Source organism: Anolis sagrei, chromosome X (genome assembly GCF_037176765.1).
Source record: "Anolis sagrei isolate rAnoSag1 chromosome X, rAnoSag1.mat, whole genome shotgun sequence".
Taxonomy (NCBI): domain Eukaryota; kingdom Metazoa; phylum Chordata; class Lepidosauria; order Squamata; family Dactyloidae; genus Anolis; species Anolis sagrei.
Genome location: NC_090034.1, coordinates 20992088 through 21010520, shown reverse-complemented (window position 1 = coordinate 21010520; position 18433 = coordinate 20992088). Strand labels below are relative to the sequence as shown.

Sequence of the window (18433 nt, the reverse complement as noted above, 5' to 3'; positions counted from 1 at the left end):
GGGGATGTGGGGGTTTGTTGCTAAATAGAGGAGAGACATGGGTCTGCAATTGTATCTGATGGTTCTAGTGCAGAAAGGTTGAGGGCTCTGGCAAGTCTTATTAGGAGGGCTGAGAATTTTTGAAATCCTCTTAACTGTTGGGGAGAGGGGTCAGGGTCTGGGAGGGGATCCTGAATAAATGGCTGAGGTTCTGGTTCAGTTTGTTCTTCTGGAGGATGAGAGAGTGTGGCAGTAGGAGGTGCATGTGGGGGCTGTGGTATTTATCCGGTGGATGAGCATTGAAGCCTTTGTTGTGATATATAGTGATCAGGGGAGAGAGAATGAGCCCTCTTGGGAGGAGGGATGGGGGAAGTTTTAAACAGAGGCTGGATGGCCATCTGTCAGGGGTGATTTGAATGTAATATTACATTTGAATGTAATATTCCTGCTTCTTGGCAGGGGGTTGGACTGGATGGCCCATGAGGTCCCTTCCAACTCTTTGATTCTATGATTCTATGGGGGATGGTTTGGCAAAGGAGAGGGAGAGCAATAGCGGTGCCGGGAGGGCTGTGCTGATGAAATGGGATGGATGGAGGGAGGAGTCTCCCGCGGTACCGGGGACTCTGGCAAGTCTGGGAAAAGCGGTGGGGAGGGCTGAGAGGCAGGAAGGGGAGGGGGGGAAATGGGGGGATTGGCTGTAGGCTGAGTTTCTAGCTCAAGATGAGGAGCCAAGAGTTCAAGGGGGAGGAGGGGGGAGGGATCCTCCATTTGGAGGATAGTTGGGGGAGGCTCCTGTAACTGGAGTATGGAACCGGGAAAACTGGGGCATCGGTTCCAGTGCAGGGGGACTCAAGGGCTGAGTGCCAGTGAGTTGCCATCCCTTTTTTTGATTTATTTGCTTTTTCCTTGATTTAGCAGACCTCACGGTTCCAGTGCAGGGGGACTCAAGGGCTGAGTGCCAGTGAGTTGCCATCCCTTTTTTGATTTATTTGCTTTTTCCTTTGATTTAGCACACCTCATGGTTTGTTTGAGGGTTTGTTTCTCTCTCTCTCTCTCTCTTTCTTTCTTCCAGCGGCTGGCTCCGCTAGGGAAGCACTTGCCGTAGTTGAGTCACGCCTATCCCCAGCATGTGGGGAGGGAGGCTGAAAAGGCTCTTGCAAAGGGGAGGACTGGGTGAGGAAGGGAGCAATTTGCAGCGGCAAAGCACATTCATACAGGAGGGCTTTAGCAGAGTCTCTCCCAAGTTTTGAGTCTCTCCCAAACAAAAGGAGGCATTTAGTATGCCTATCAGCCTCCGGGAGATTACCTCCACAGGCTGAGCAGTTTCTTTCTTTCTTTTTAAATAAAATAAAGGGAAGATATTCTAGCCTGAAAAGAGTCGTCAGCCGGTCCGTGGTCGGAGTGGAGAAGGTAGGCAATAGAGGAAGAACAGTCCAATAGGTGAAATAAGTCAGAGAAGAAGTTCGTAGATGCTGCAAGTTTAGCGCGGAAAAAGGAACTACCGGCCAAGCCGCATTTGGCGGCATATATACTGTGGGGGGGCGGGGGATGGGCGGGGCTTACATATATTCTTAAAATAATCATTAAAAAATTGATTAAAACTCTAGAACGTTCCGGATTGCTGCGCAGGCGCACAGGAAAACCCATAGGTGCGCATTTCACAGATGACATGACAAGGAATGTTTATATATCACCTGCCTCTCCTTTTGATTTGAGGCGGGGCACAAAATAGTTAAATTCATCTATAAAATCGCATATTAAAACATAGTTACAATGCAACCATAAAAGCATTAATTAAAACATAAAATACGCGAGACAAAAGTTAAAACACAATCAACATAGAAAGTGATTAAAATGTTTTAATATAATCTTTTCTGCTTTCCACAGTTTCAGGTTTTCAGTTGAAGTCTTGAAATATATTTCTTTATCCGATTTCTCGTTGACCCACCCTTCGGGCTTCAAGCAAATCTACCATTTGTCATTTTATTATTTTCTAGTTGAATAGCTTAAAGCTATTAAGCTATTCAGAATATTTATTGGAATATATTTCCTGTGGAATTGGGGGTGTACCATATTCCATAGCTGCTTCCCTCTTAGGATCTACCTAGTCTTAGTTCCTATTAGTGTTGCTTCTTCTTTCCTCATAAAGTCATTTAATTACAGTTCTTAATTCTGCAGCAGGTTCATTGGAAGGATCAAGTAAAAATATATCAAAGGACAATAACATGTTCTAAAAGTTACGGTGGAGACCTTTGCCTCGAATAATATTACAAACTCTCTCTTGTATTAGAAGAGAAAATAGGAGATCCCTGAAAAAACAAATCCCAACCTTCCTATGATCCAAATCCAAAACCCTCTCTCACCATGTTCAAACTATGCCCATAATTGCTGTATTGATACGATAAAGTGGCATTGAGAGGAGAATACACTAAAGCAGGTCCAAATTATCTATATATATATTCACCCAAAACCCTGCACACTCACCTCTTCAAATTTTTTAGTTTTTGCTACTTCACAGATTTGGCCAATAGTTTTAATTCGGTTGTTCAAGCCACATTCTGGGCTCAGTTCCTGCAAAGAGAGGAGACAGGTGAGATACAGACTGGCGAGTATTTTGCCTCCAATGTCCATCTGAATCTGCCTCAAACTGAAAGGAGAGGCAGCTAATAAATAAATTATAGTATTATCATCCACAAATTAGTGCGCAGAAGCCAGTGAGAATGGCCATGACAAACAATTGCCAGGATCAGAGCTGCTACATATTTCCTTTTCCACAGCAATCACATACAAACCTCCCTTTCATTCACACATTAGTGAGGAATCCAGTTAAGCCACGTTTAACATAATCAATGATTGCACGAATTGTATAATAAAGTCTTCTCTTGCTGGAATAAATTTTAAAAACATGCCAAATTTCTTGGAATGAAAAAACTGACAGACACAGAGTGAAAGGTCTGTAGACTAGTCTTTATGTTTGTTAGCCTTGTTTGAGTAAGCATGTTAAATGTGTATGTCTCTTGTGTTGGTGTGCTTTATTTTTTGTATGTATATATTTTTTTGTTTTGTGAAGTTTTTATATTACTTAGAAAGTAGATGTTTTATTTCTTATAAAAATGAATAACGTTAGAATGTGTTTGCTGCAGTAGCACCGCAGTTGTGGTAGCACAATGGGTTAAACCACTAGCTGCAAGAAAACTTCGGACTGGAGGGCTGGCAGTTCGAAGCTGCAAGTTGGTGTAAGCTCCCACTTTTAGCCCTAGCTTCTGCCAACCTAGCAGTTCAAAAGCATGCAATGCAAGTAGATCAATAGGCACCACCTCGGTGGGAAGGTAAAGGGGCACCCCATGCAGCCATGCCAGCAACATGATTGGAAATGTCTACAGACAACAGGCTCCTCAGCATGGAGAAATGGAATAAGAGCACCTCCCCATGGCCAGAGTTGAACACCACCTGCAGATGTCAGAGATGGAAAGGGAAGGCCTTTACTTTTGTCTGTGTATTGTATGTCGTTGTTGTTCACTGTGTAAAAGGCATTGAATGTTTGCCTTTTATGTGTATACTGTAATCTGCTCTGAGTCCCTCTGGGAAGATAAAGCAGAATATAAATAAAGTGTATTATTGTTGTTGTTGTTTGCTCACTTTATTATAGTTGATTATGGCTTTTCTTTTTTATTAATAAAACTTCATAGCAAAAAAAATATGCCAAATACAAATTCATTGCTACAATACTGTGAATTGTTTGGGTGACAACAGACTTAATGCAGAGACCCACCCCAGAGTTTAAATTAAGAAAATTCCTCTTTCAGAAGGCTGCTTTTACATTCAGTTGCCATCTTGTCTTGTTTTTGAGGAGAGGCAAATAATGTCAGAACACAGAGCAAAAGGATGTGACTGTCTCTAAATCACAGACAGTTCACCAAGAATGAAACAAGATTTGAAATCATTCTTTGTTCCCATTCACAGGTTAAGTTGTTCTCAAATAACACTATGTTACGAATTTTGAAAAAAAAAATCTGTTTCTGATTTGAAAGTGTTATTTACCGTTTCATTGTGTGGTACTTACTTTGAAAGTAGTTGTTATGCTCCAGAAACTTTGTTTTTGTGGCTGCCACAAACTTTATTGAATTGGTTGAGAATTGATGGGATAGTCACTGAAAAACTAGAGCAAAATGTGCTGCAAGGTGTCTCGCAAAAACAAAATTTTTGCAGTTTAGTAAACTTTTCCCGTTTTTATGATAGAAATAGTTAGGAAATGATATTTATAACCTAGGAACAAAAATCGTGTTCATAGTGCAATTCCTGTTTCTCAGCCAACCCAACGTTACCTTGAGTATCTCTGCCGTGATGATGAATTCAGTCTGCTTCCCTTCCGACGACTTTGAATTGGGCCTGGACTGCCCCAGGCCTAAAAGGCTCTTAAACTTCTCCTTCAGACCCGGGTCCTTACTCTGAGGCTTGGCCATCCTTCACTGAGAGCATCGAGGAAACTGGACAGATGAATAATCAAAATAAAAGGATAATTTAGTTAATAAACCTCATTATAATAACCAAATACCATGAAATGAACGACCACCAAAGTGAAACATTCCTTGTTAGAAGTACTCAGCTGCCGAACAGTACCATAATTATTATGACAGGCAGTCTCCAAGTTACGAATGTGATATGTTCTGTATGTTTGTTTTTAAATTGAATTTGTATATAAGTCAGAACAAGTAATTTTTAAAGTGTAATTTCAACCATATATATGCAATCTTTGGATAGCATTGGGGAAGGTTAACACCCCTGCGATGTTTCATTTGCTGCCTGTGCCCCTGTTCAGAAGATTTCACTCACTTTCTGTCCTCGTGATAATTGGATTTTAAAAAATGGCTTGTTGTGGAAACAAGGATTGGTGATAGAGCTTCAGCGTAGATCCCTTTTCCTTGTGATAATAACTCTTCCAGGAGTGAATTTCCCTTTCTTCTGAGGGAGAGATTTCTCTCACTTCCTGTTTATTTATTTGTTGTATTTATATCTCACCTTTCTCACCCTGAAGCCATAGCAATAGACAATAAAAATAAACATATACATTAAAACAAAAAAATTAAAAAGCAATATAAATATTAAAACGCTTTATGAAAATCATGCAATCCAAAGACATAGTCAAAAGCCGTTGTGGTTGTAATTGCACATAATTCCACTTCACTTATTGAAATGCACTATTGGCCAAAGGCTTGGTCCCAGAGCCATGTTTTTACTTTCTTTCTGAAGGTCAGGAGGGAGGGGCCTGCTGTAATATTGCTGTGGAGGGAATTCTATAGCAGAGGGGCCATCACTGAGAATGCCCTGTTCCTCGTCCCCACCAGTTGTGCCTGCAAAGGAGGTGGGACCAAGAGTAGGGCCTCCTCTGATGATCTTAATATCTGAGATGGTTCATGTTCAGACAGATAAGTTGGGTCAGAACCATTTAGGGCTTTATAGGTTAAGCCAGCACTCTGAATTGTGCTTGGTAGTAGACAGGCAGCCAATGGATCTGATGTTAACAGGGGAGTTGTATGCTCCATTTAAGCCACTCCGGTGAAAAATCTGGCTGCCGCCTATTAGATCACTTAAAGCTTCCGAACAGTCTTCAAAGGCAACCCCATGTAGAGTGCATTGCAGTTGTCTCGGCCCTGTTCTTAATTATGAATCATTTGTAAGTTGGATGTTTGAAACTCGTGGACTGCCTATATTAATATTAGTACAATTACAACAATAACACATTTTATTTCTTATCCATCTCTCTCCAAAGCGCAAAGAAAGTATAAACACATACATTGCTATAAATAATTAAAAAAATGTGTGGGTTTCTGGGGAAGGAGATTTAATGCATTTTAACATTTCATGGTTTTAATGATACCACAGATGAACTGGGTTTTTGAATGTTTATATTACATTTTAGTGTATTTATGTTGTTTCAATGTATGTGAACTTCTAGTAAGTTATAAATATTGGTGATACAAGAGATCTAATTGAAAATTATTGACTTTACAAACTGTATAATGATATGTTGTAGAAGGCTTTCATGACCAGAATCACTGGGGGTGATTCTGGTCATGAAAGTCTTTCTGTCGGGGGTGCTTTGAATGCAATTTTCCTGCTTCTTGGCAGGGGGTTGGACTGGATGGCCCATGAGGTCTCTTCCAACTCTATTATTCTGTTGGAAACTAGGCAAGTGGGGTTTATATATATGTGGAATGTCTAGGATGGGAGAAAGAACTCTTTTCTGTTTGAGGCAAATATGAATGTTGATAATTGTCAACCTTGATTAGCATTGAATGGTCTTGCAGTTTCAACACACAGCAACCCTGTATAATGATACTTATATTTCTGAAAAAATATCAATGTGCTTGTATATACCCTAAGGCAATGTATATTTACACACATGTAGATAATAGTGCTTTTAATTGTAATACATACGTTTTTAATTGCAAATAGATACATGTGCATCGTAACTATACACACACATATAGTTAAAAGACAGACATATAGGTTACAATTAAAAACACAACAGATAAAATATGAAATATTTAAAATACAATACAATATACAATACAATCTAGATTCTGCCTGATCCAAGCTGCTTTTGTGTTGTTGTTGCTGTTGTTGTTGTATAACTTTAAGCCATTTACAATTTATGGAAACTTGAAGGCAAAGCTATCATTATGATTTCTTAGCAGAATTTCTTCAGAAGGGGCTGCTTTTTGTATATATAAATATATTTAGATATTTTTACTTATTTTTATCCTGCCTTTCTCCCAATATACACAGCTAACAGTAAATATAAAACCATACCAATTAAAAAGGAAAAAATAGCTCTGAAACCATTTGTGACATTAAAACAATTAAATGTTAAAATATTCAAATAGTTTGAATATTCAAAATATTCAAACTAAAACATGCACTTCCTTCTGAAGCAAACATATTTTTAAGAGGATCAACAACTATTATATTCCACCTTTTCCCAAATGGCAGCTTCCAAAATCATTTTTAATTTTAAAAATATATAAAAATAGAAAACCAAATAAATTTATTATTATTAATATTCCACTTTCCTCTCTAAAAAGTAGACTCACAGCACTAAAAACAATACAATTTTAAATTAAAAACCTACAACATAGAAATGTCAAAATAGAATTGTTCAAAAATCCTAAAACATCAAAACCCATTTTAACTACAACAGAGTCTCCCAAAAGCAGCTTTCAAAAATAATTAAAAATACACAGTAAGATGGAAAGCAATGAAATTTATTTGTTGTTGAAGGCTTTCATGGCAGGAATCACTGGGTTGCTGTGAGCTTTCTGGGCTGTATAGCCATGTTCCAGAAGCATTCTCTCTAACGTTTCACCCACATCTATGGCAGGCATTCTCAGAGGTTGTGAGGTCTGTTAGAAACCAGGCGAGGTTTATATACCTGTGGAATAATGTCCAGGGTGGGAGAAAGAACTCTTGTCTGTTGGAGGCAAGTGTGAATGTTGCATTGGTCACATGATTGCAAATGCTAACAAGGTGGCCAATTGCAACATTCCCACTTGCCTCAAACAGACCAGGGTTCTTTCTTCCACCCTGAGCATTCCACAGATATATAAACCCCACTTGCCTAGTGATTAGCACTGAATGGCCTTGCACCTTCAAAGCCTGGCTGCTTCCTGCCTGGGGGGAATCCTTTGTTGCGAGGTATTAACTGGTCCTGATTGATTCTTGTCTGGAATTCCCATTTTTTAGTGTTGCTTTTTATTTACTGTCCTGATTTTAGAGTATTTTAAAATGCAGGCAAGTTAACACCTCCCAACAAAAAAAAAAAACCCCCCCAGGCAGGAAGCAGCCAGGCTTTGAAGCTGCAAGGCTATTTCATGCTAATCAAGGTAGCCAAATGCAACATTCACACCTGCCTCAAGCAGACAAGAGTTCTTTCTCCCACCATGGATATTATTCCACTGATATAAAAACCCAATTTTCCTAGTTTCCAACAACCTCTGAGGATGCCTGCCATAGATGTGGGCGAAAGGTCAGGAGAGAATGCTTCTGGAACATGGCCAGACAGGCCAGAAAACTCACGGCAATCCAAGATATAAACAGCTTTAGGGAATCCATGGCTCCCAAAAAGAGGCCCTCCTCCCATTAACCCTCCCTTGATTACCGATAATTAACCCCCCTCCCCTAATTACCGGCTCCCGCAGCTGCTCCCTCCTCTTTCTGGCTCCCAAACTGGGTCCCGCCCCCTCCAGGCGGAAACCCGACACCACTTCCGGTTTTCACCCGAAGGGGGAAAGAGATTCCTATGGAGGCCCGCGAAGGACTTTCTTGCCCGCTTCGAAGTCCCGGACGCACATGCGCACTGACAGGAGAGTTTGCTCCTTGCTGCTGCTAAGCAAAGCAAAAGGTGAAACAGTGGGGGAATAGAAGCGAATGGGTGCCATGGCTGCTTTAAGCCTGAAGCTTTTATTGCATTTTGTATCCCTTCTTTCTGACCGTTTTAAATGGCTCAACTTCCCAGAATCTCCCTTTGCTGTTGCTGGGAGATGTAGTCCTCCCAAAGGGCTCTGTTTTCCATTCCTTTGCATGGCTTTCATTGCATTCCCAGTGCAATCTGCTAGTTTTCATTTTAACGTAATGTCGGGGTTGAGCTAGGTACTTTGTTTGGACTTCAAATCCCAGCAGCTGCAAACTTATGCAATGTAACGGGAAGTTACAGCAATTGCAGGCTAACTCTGGGTGCATCTGCACTGTCCGATTACTGCAGTTCGATACCATTTTTAATTGCTTTGTCTCAATGTGCTGCAATCCTGAGATTTGTAGTTCAGTGGCGCACCAAACTCCAAAAAGACCTTGTCAAATTACAACTCAATTGCCACGGATTGAGATAAAGCAATTAGACTGGCTTTTTATTGTATTAATGTAATGTTTTAACTGTTTATAATTATTGTTACTATGTATTTTATTGTGTTGAATTGTAGGCATCAAACGTATGCTGGTTGGAAGCCGCCCTGAGTCCCCCTTAGGAGGTTGAGAAGGGCGGGGTAGAAGTACCCGAAATAAATAAATAAATAAATAAAGTGGTATCAGCTGCAGTAATTCGACAATGTAGACAGCCAGAGTTAGCCCGCAATTGACGTAACTTCCCATAACATTGCATAAGTCTGCAGCTGGTGGGATTTGAAGTCCAAACACAGTGCTTAAACGTGGTATCAAACTATTAATAATACTATAATGTTAGATATACATCCTACAGCTCCTGGGAGACCATAGCATTGAGCCGGGGCAGTTAAAGTGACATCAAACTGTATTAATTTGGCAGTGTAGATAGTTTGCAACTGTGCTATACCAGTACTAACTGTGTTATACCAGTAATAACTGTTATACCAGTACTAACTGTCTTATACCAGTTGTAACTGTGCTATACCTGCCCTTGTCAAACTAGAACTCCCAGGATGGCTCTCATGAGTACATGGCAACTCCAAGTGGTGCAAACATTGCATTAATATGACAATATAGATGAGACTAATTTGCCAAGTTCCTTTTCCTTCCAGCATCCGGTGAAATCCTGGCCCAAAAGAGGAGCAAAGTCTGCATTGCCTATGACTCTCCTGGAGAAAATGGCATCAAGGAGGCAACCAAAAGAAAGAGATGGGAGCCCCGGAATTGGGAGCAGCACCTGAGCAATATCCGAGAAATGAGGAAGGCGAAGGATGCTCCAGTGGACCAGATGGGAGCCGGGAAATGCTATGATGCCGATGCTCCTCCAGAGGTGAGGCTGGTGCATCCACACTGTGGAATTTAACGCAGTTTGGCGCCGTTTCCAACTGCTGTGACTCAAGACTATGAAATTCCTGGAAGGTCTTGAGCCTTCTCTGCCTAAAGGTGCTTCCATGCTGTAGAACAAATTCACTTTTAACTGCTATAGTTCAATAGTAGTTGTTGTTTTTTTAAATAAAAAAAATTGAAGGTTAAGCATAAAATAAAAAAGGAGATTTAGAGAAAGTACATTTAAAGTGGGAGAACATTCAATTCAAAGAAAAATTATAAAATTGATATGAAAAAGCATATTCAATTCAAAGAAAACTTAGAGAATTGATATGAAAAGTAGTTGTTTTGACCCTCTTTGGGCTCCTCTGCCCAACAGTGGCAAACTATAATTCCCAGGATCCTGCAGCACTGAGCCCTGCCAATTCAAGTGATGTCAAACTGCATACTAGATCTAGATTTTGTGCCATGCTGTTGTTCAACCCCCAAAGGCTGCTTTATATTCAATTATAGGTGGCTTTATAATGTGATCTAATGATTGCAGGAATACTTCAACTTCCAGGATTCGCTAGCATTGAGCCATGGCAGTAAAAGTGTTATCAAACTGCATTCATTCTTCAATGTGGATGGATTAAGAATGAGTCTATGCTGTCAAATGAATGCAGCTTGACTCCTCTTATGATCCTGGGAGTCATAGTTTGGCACTCTTTGGCAGGAAAGGCTAAGGAACTTGCCGAATTACCACTCCCATGTCTCCATAGCATTGAAGTCATGGCAGTCAGTGGCGTCAAACTGCATTCATTCCACAGTGCAGATGTACCCATGGTTTGCGCAGAGACTTTCCTAGGTATTGAAACCGGCGCCCTTCCCATTGGGTTCAATGGCGTCAGCTGTCCACTTCCATTCATCCCTCATTCTAGGTCATGCGCTACCAGGTCCTTCTGTCGCTGATGCTCTCCAGCCAAACCAAGGACCAGGTCACTTCAGCTGCCATGATGCGCCTCCGGGAACATGGCCTCACAGTGGACAACGTTCTGAAGACCAATGATGCAACTTTGGGTCAGCTAATCTATCCGGTGGGGTTTTGGAAGGTGAGAGGTTGGATTGGTTTGCTAGTGGGAGAAGGCAATGGTCAAGCAGGGGCTTCAAGGAGAACATATAGCAGGTAAAGGGTGATTCTACACTGAAGAACGAATGCAAGTTTCTATTATTATTACTACTACTACTACTACTGCGGTTAGTCCAGATGGAGAGTTGGAGGTAATGGTCAAACAAGGGTTTAAGGAGAAAATATAGCATCTAGAATGACTGCAGGTTATTGTGGTTATTATTATTATGGTTGGCCCAGTTGGAGAATGGAAGAATGTTGTGGCCATTCTAACATTTAAAGAGAACTTTTATTTTATTTACTATATTTCTACCCTGTTCTTCTCGCCCTGAAGGGGACTCAAGAATGGCTTACAGGTATGGCAAGATTCTATGCTGCATTACAAATATAAATAACAAATAAGCACATGGTGTTACAAAACAGATAAAAATAAATAAATACAATTAAAAGATTAAAAACTGAAAACATAATGCCTAGACCTGTAGTCATTGTTAGTGCTGCATTCCATGTTGCACTATTCCCCAAATGCCTAGTGCCATAGCCAGCTCTTCAGCTTTTTTCCTGAATGTGAGGAGGGAGGGAGCCAGTCTAATGTCACTGGAGAGGGAGTTGCAGTCAAGGGGCCACCACTGAGAAGGCCCTTTTTCTTGTCCCCACCAATCGTGCCTGCGAGGGGGATGGGATGGAGAGCAGGGCCTCCCCGGCTGATCTTAATGCTCTAACTGGTCCATAGCAGGAGATACGTTCAGATAGGTAAGTTGGGCCAGAACTGTTTAGGGCTTTATAAGCTGGAGCCAGCAATTCAAATTGGGCTCAGTAGCAGAGTGGCAGCCAGTTGAGTTGGCTCAACAGAGGGGTTGTGTGCTCCCTGTACGCCGCTCTAGTGAGCAACCTGGCTGCCACCCGTTGGACTTTACAATGCTTCCAAACAGTCTTCAACGGTAACCCCATGTAGAACACATTGCAGTAGTCTATTCGAGATGTGCCGAGAGTATGGACTGCCGTAGCCAAGTCTGGCTTCTCAAGATACGGGTGCAGCTGGTGCACAAGTTTTAATTGTGCAAAAGCTTTCCTGGCTACTGCCGAGACCTGGTGTTCCAGGCTTAGTGATGAATCCAGGAGAACTCCCAAGTTCCGAACCTTTGTCTTCAGGGGGAGTGTAACCCTCTCCAGCACAGGCTGTAACCCTATGCCCTGTTCGGCCTTTAGACTGACCGGGAGTACCTCTGTCTTGTCTGGATTGATCGCCCTCATCCAGATATAGCCATCAAAGGGTGTATCTAAACTGTAAAATTCATCAGGTTGTTGTTATTATTATTGTTATTATTAAACTATGTAACAAAATTTGATTTTTTTCTGTTCCTGGTTTGAAAGTATTATTTCTTGTTTAATTGTATGGTACTTACTTTGAAAGTAGTTGCTATACTCCAGAAACTTTGTTTTTGTGGCTGCCACAAACTACGTTGAATTGGTTGAGACTCGATGAGATAGTCATTTAAAAACTAGAGCCAAATGTGTTGCAGGAGGTCCCTCCTGCACATTTTCCCATGCTTGTATAATAGCACCAATTAGAAAATGACATTTATAATGCAGGATCATGTTACATAGTGTTAGTATAATATTTCTGGGTGATTTATTTATTTATTTATTTATTTATTATTGCTGTTGTGTGCAAAATGGCTTTGTTTTCCCCAAAGTAGAACATATTTCATTATCTCTCTCCCCCTCTAATCGCAGCGCAAGGTGAAGTACATCAAGGACACCACTGCCATTCTGAAGCGCGACTATGACAGCGACATCCCCAAGACAGTCGGAGAGCTGGTCAAGCTGCCGGGGGTCGGCCCCAAGATGGCCCATTTGGTGATGGACATCGCTTGGCAGGACGTCTCTGGAATCGGTACTTTGGGGACGTTACTCCTCCCAACTTCTGTAAGGCAGCCCTTGGGTGTGGAGACAGGCTAAATGGCAATAAATAGGAGGTTTAAATGTTTAAATGTTTGTACGCAATGAGTTGTCCATAGGCAGAAGGTGGCGCCATGCTCCCGTTCCCCTCCTTTGGTTCAACCTGCCATTTTCTCATTTAGGGTGTTTTTGTGTTTTCCAATACAATTTCCAATTTCTAATTTAAGATATATTAAAATGGAGATTGTAAGGAGATAGGAAATCCCAAAGAGTTTCGGAGCCTCCTTGGGTTATTTTAACAATAAGAAGAAAAGGAGGAGAAGAGGGGGAAGAAGAGGAAGAGGAAGGAGAAGGAAGAGAAGAAAAAGAAGAGGAATATAAATTAAGTTTTATTATAAGATGATGAAGAGAAAGAAAAAGAGGAGGAAGAGGTATTTATATACATTTTAATGAGTTGCAAAGAGAGACAGACACTAAATTGTTGTTGTTGTTGTTATAAATTATCCACCTCTCCTTTTATATCTCATATTAAAATGTATATAATTACCAGGTTGGGAGCGGAAGACTTTAAATATGAATTCAAAGTTGGGAGTCTTACAAACTCTTGAGCCCTCTCTGCCACAATGCGCCATGCCAAATTACAACTCCTAGTGGTATCAATCTGCATGAATTCTACAGTGTATATACACACGTATAGAGCCTGGGGTCTTTTCCCCCACCAAACACCCATTTAATAGATAATTCTGGAAGCACATAGCAAAAGCACATGTGTTTCCTGTGTGCATAGGTTGATATGGTTCTTAAACTTTAGGGTGATGGGGACATATAATAGTAGTAGTAGTAGTAATAGTAATATCTTCCCAACCAACCAATATCAATGAAGATCAAATTGTTATTATTGTTATTTTTAACAATAATAGTACTCATATTTCCCAAACAGTATAGATGAGGATCATATATTAACAATAAATTGATGATTGTGTTGTTGTTGTTGATGATGATGATATAATAATATCTTCCAAACCAATGATCAACACCTAATTGATGTATAACAATCAAAAACCACAATAAAAATTATTTAAAAAAAAAATAATATCTTCCAAACCAAACAATATAGATGAGGGGCATATAATAACAACAACAACAACATCTTCTCAACCAACATAGCAGTGTACCTTTTTCTCCATCCTAAATCCCCCTTTCTGTAGGTGTGGACACACATGTGCATCGGATTTGCAACCGATTGAAGTGGACCAAGAATGAAACCAAGCTCCCCGAGGAAACAAGGCAAGCTCTGGAAGAATGGCTGCCCAGGTAATCCCAATGGAGTTTGTACATAGAATTATAGTTCGAATTATAGTTTTGACATTCGAAGGGATGTCAAAAGGCCATCTAGTTCAACCCCTTTCTCCAGGAAAACACCACTCAAGTCCTCCCAACAGATGGCCATTTGGCCTCTGCTTAAAGACCTCCAAAGGAGGGGGCTCCCAGGCAGCATATTTTTTTGCCAAACAGTTCTACCCATCATGAAGTTCTTCCTAATTATTAGGTGGAATCTCTTTTCCTGCCATTTGAATCCATCCTGGCATTGAGCCATAGATAAATATATAGCATGGTATATAGCATGTCTGTCTATCTATCTACTTATATGGCACATAGCATAGTATTGGGCCATAGATAAATATATAGCAAAGCATATAGCATATCTATCTATATTTATGGCATATACTAGCATAGCATTAAGCCATAGATAAACATATAGCACGGCATATAGCATATATGTGTATCTCTCTCCTTTTCCATCTCTCTCTCTCTTTATATGGTTTCTAGCATAGCATTGAGCCATAGATAGCATGGCATCTAGCAGACATGTATATCTATCTGTCTGTATGGCATATAGCATAGCATTGAGCCATAGATAGGCATATAGCCTATCTCTCTCTCGTGTGTGTGTGTGTGTGTATGGTATATGATATATAGCAGGGGTCCTCAAACTTTTTAAACGGGGGGCCGGATTACTGTACCCCAGACCGTTGGAGGGCCGGACTATAGTTTTTTTTAAAAAAAATGATGACCAAATTCCTATGCACACTGCACATGTCCTATTTTGCTACTGTTATGAATTGTAATGTAAATATCTGATATGCATGATGTATTTTTATTGTTACAATCTGAACATAAAGCATGGTTTTAGCATTTCTGGAGATAAAATAGTTCCAATTAAAATGAGGAAAGCATTCTATTTTCTGTCTTTTTGAAAGTGGTTTTTGAAATATGTAAGCATGAGTCCCCTTTCAGGGGGAGAAGGGCAGGGTATAAATATAGGAAATAAATCTATATAAATAAAAATGTAATGTTCGTTTGTGGGATTAACAGAACTCAAAAACCACTGGATTCCTAACAACCCAATGTATGTCCTTCACTCAAAAAAAATTGATTTTGTCATTTGGGAGTTGTAGTTGCTGGGATTTATAGTTTACCTATAATCAAAGAACATTCTGAACCCCACCAACGATGGAATTGAACCAAACTTAGCACACAGTTCTCCCATGACCAACAGAAAATACTGGAAGGGTTTGGTGGGCAGTGTCCTTTGGTTTTAGAGTTGTAGTTCACCTACATCCAGAGATCACTGTGGACTCAAACAAGGATGGATCTGGACCAAACTTGGCACTGATACTCAATATGCCCAAATGTGAACACTGGTGGCATTTGGGGGTTGTATTTGCTGGGATTCATAGTTCACCTGCAATCAAAGAGCATTCTAAACTCCACCAATGATGGAATAGAACCAGTCTTGGTACACAGAACTCCCATGAACAACAGAAAATACTGGAAGGGTTTGGTGGGCATTGACCTTGAGTTTTGGAGTTGTAGTTCACCTGCCTCCATAAATCACTGTGGATTCAATGAAAGATCTGGCCCAAACTTGGCACGAATATTCCATATGCCCAAATGTGAACACTGGTGGAGTATGGGAGAAATAGAATCTTGACATTTGCGAGTTGTAGTTGCTGGGATTTGTAGTTCACCTACAATCACAGAGCATTCTGAACCTCATCAACAATAGAATTGAGCCAAACCTTTCCAGAGCAGCGCAGGATGGAGAAGCCTGTGGAGGGAGAAGTGCTCTCTGCTCTCCCGCGGAGAACAGAGAGCGCAGCAGAGTGGACGCCATTCATTTCCTCTGTAACAGACGATTCCTGGTGGCGAGGAAGGCGTCCGAAAATGGTGGAGGCGGCGCCGGGTGGGCGTGGCCAGGCATCCAGGCCGGGAAGCCAGCATCGCTTGGCCACGCCCACCCGGCGCTGCCTCCACCGTTTGCGCACGCCTTCCTTGCCACCAGGGATCGTCTGTTACAGAGGAATGGCGTCCGCTCTGCTGCGCTTCTCCCTCCACAGGCTTCTCCTTCCACACGGGATGGAGAAGCCTGTGGAGGGAGAAGCGCAGCAGAGCGGACGCCATTGCTCTACCACAGACGATCCCTGGTGGCGCGAATGGTGGAGGCGGCGCCGGGTGGGCGTGGCCAAGCAATGCTGGCTTCCCTGGCCCGGAAGCCTGGCCATGCCCACCCGGCGCCGCCTCCACCGTTTGCGCCACCAGGGATTTTCTGTTACAGAGGAATGGCGCCCGCTCTGCTGCGCTCTCTGTTCTCCGCGGGAGAGCAGAGAGCGCTTCTCCCTCCACAGGCTTCTCCGTCCCGTGTGGAAGGAGAAGCCTGTGGAGGGAGAAGCGCAGCAGAGCAGACGCCATTGGCGGCGGCGGCGAGGGGCTTTGGACAGGCCAGGACAGACCGCGCGGGCCGGATAAAGGCCCTTGGCGGGCCGGATAAAGGCCCTTGGCGGGCCGGATACGGCCCGCGGGCCGTAGTTTGGGGACCCCTGATATATAGCATAGCATTGAGCCATAGAAAAATATATAGCATGGCATATAGCATATCTATGGATCTATCTATCTATCTATCTATCTATCTATATACCAAATAGCATTGCATTGAGCTATAGATAAATCTATATAATTGCATATAGCATATATGTCAGTCTACCTATCTATCTGTAGGGCATATAGCATAACATTGAGCCATTGATAAATTTATAGTAGGGCATATAGCATATCTGTCTATTTATCTATATACCAAATAGCATATCACTGAGCCATAACTAAATCAATAGCATTGCATATAGCATATATGTCTGTCTGTCTGTCTATCTGTAGGGCATATAGCATAGCATTGAGCCATAGATAAATATATAGCATGGCATATAGCATATCTATAATGTATGAATTCTTCCTTCTTTATTGGCCCCATAGGGAACTCTGGAGTGAGATCAACTGGCTGCTGGTTGGGTTTGGCCAGCAAACCTGCCTTCCCGTTGGCCCCCGCTGCAGCCAGTGCCTCAACAAGGACATCTGCTCGGTTTCCAAGAAACGCTGAAGACGCAAAAGAGGAAAAGGTGATTCCATGAAGGTGTAGTTCGACTTTCCTTTGGTCTTGAATCAGAGGGGATGGAATCGTATAGCCTTCCAGATAGGGTTGAACTGCAATTCCCAATGCTCCTCCCTGGCCGGGGATGATGGAAGTTGCAGTCAAAGGCCATATGGTTTTTATGGCTGGTTTAATTCCAATTGTTTGGCCTGTGTAGACAAGACTAGTTGGTTCCCAAGCCTTGCCCTTCTGGCTGAGGATTCTGAGAGATGGAGTCTAAAAGGGGAACAAGGTTAGGGAACCATTGGACTAGAAGCATTCAATCCATGACATTGAATAGGTTTTCTTAGGTTGGATCTGGACCGAAATATGGCGAGGGAGAGGCAGAACAAGGGCATCTATTCCTCTGAGCATATTATGGGAAACTCCTTGGTGATGAATCGGATCTGCTATTATATCAGGGATTTCTGCTGGTTCATTTTGACATTTTTAATTATCCTCTTTTTATTTTCTTCTTTATTAAAGGTTCAGGATGGCTTTCTGGGTGGCCGCCATATGCATACTTTTCCTCCCTTCCTAGGAAATGTTTGCAGATCCTGGAATTCCCCATTTAAGCACTAATAAGTTGGTTGCTAGGCAGGAATAATTGCCTGGTAACAGCAATGAATAGGGGGACACTCAAAGGTATGATCCTTGAGTCAGGAAAGTAAAGATGGTGGTTGCAAAACAAATGGAACTTGTAGTCCTCTCTTATCGCTCTGTTGAAGCCTTTGGAAAACTGCAATGAAAAGGAATGAAAAGGAATTTTGGAAAATAGATGGTTTAAAAGCAGGAAGTGTTAAACCAAAAGCAGAAATTATTCTTTGTTTTCTAGTCCTGTTGGATTGCAATTCTCAGCAGTGAGGAGTGATGGACTTTGCAATCCTCAAATCATTCCCAAACATTGGAGAGAACCCTAAATAAATCCCACCTTAAAGGAATCATCTATTTTTCTATAATAATACTTTGACATGCCTTACCAGTCATCTTGGATCGCAACTCCCAGCAGCCCGAAATGGTGAGGAATAATGGGTGTCACAGTCCCAAAACCATTAAGCATTTGAAAGAATGGCATTCACCTTACACTGTTTTTTCCTATAATAAACATTATGTTCTTTGTTAAACATGGCGTCTGCAAGTATGTGTTATGTTCAGGGCTGCGTCTACACTGTGGAATTAATGAAGTTTGACGCCACTTTGGTGAAACTACTTCTCAC

At 41.6% G+C, this 18433-nt stretch overlaps 2 protein-coding genes across 15 annotated transcripts in view; one reads left to right on the top strand and one right to left on the bottom strand.

The window, feature by feature from the left end:
* TSC2 (TSC complex subunit 2) overlaps positions 1–8257 on the bottom strand; it is a 67889-nt gene extending 59632 nt beyond the window's left edge. For all 12 annotated transcript variants that reach the window (XM_067473688.1, XM_067473692.1, XM_060786500.2 and 9 more), the window contains exons 1-3: positions 8166–8257; positions 4305–4466; positions 2464–2550 (exon numbers count right to left, since the gene is read on the bottom strand). In XM_067473688.1, coding sequence (XP_067329789.1) covers positions 2464–2550; positions 4305–4442 — 225 coding nt within the window. In that variant the 5' untranslated portion in view covers positions 4443–4466; positions 8166–8257. The remainder of the gene's footprint in view (positions 1–2463; positions 2551–4304; positions 4467–8165) is intronic.
* Positions 8246–18340, top strand: NTHL1 (nth like DNA glycosylase 1). 3 transcript variants are annotated; one of them, XM_060786515.2, is made up of 7 exons: positions 8246–8380; positions 9528–9745; positions 10662–10832; positions 12587–12746; positions 13960–14065; positions 17063–17205; positions 17703–18340. In XM_060786515.2, exons 1-6 carry the CDS (start codon positions 8329–8331, stop codon positions 17184–17186), a joined length of 831 nt encoding a protein of 276 aa, XP_060642498.2. In that variant the 5' UTR covers positions 8246–8328; the 3' UTR covers positions 17187–17205; positions 17703–18340. The 3 variants fall into 3 exon arrangements, with proteins under 3 accessions (XP_060642498.2, XP_060642499.2, XP_060642497.2); XM_060786516.2 differs by having other exon boundaries at positions 17063–17219; XM_060786514.2 differs by having other exon boundaries at positions 17063–18340.
* Positions 18341–18433: the final 93 nt, after the last annotated feature.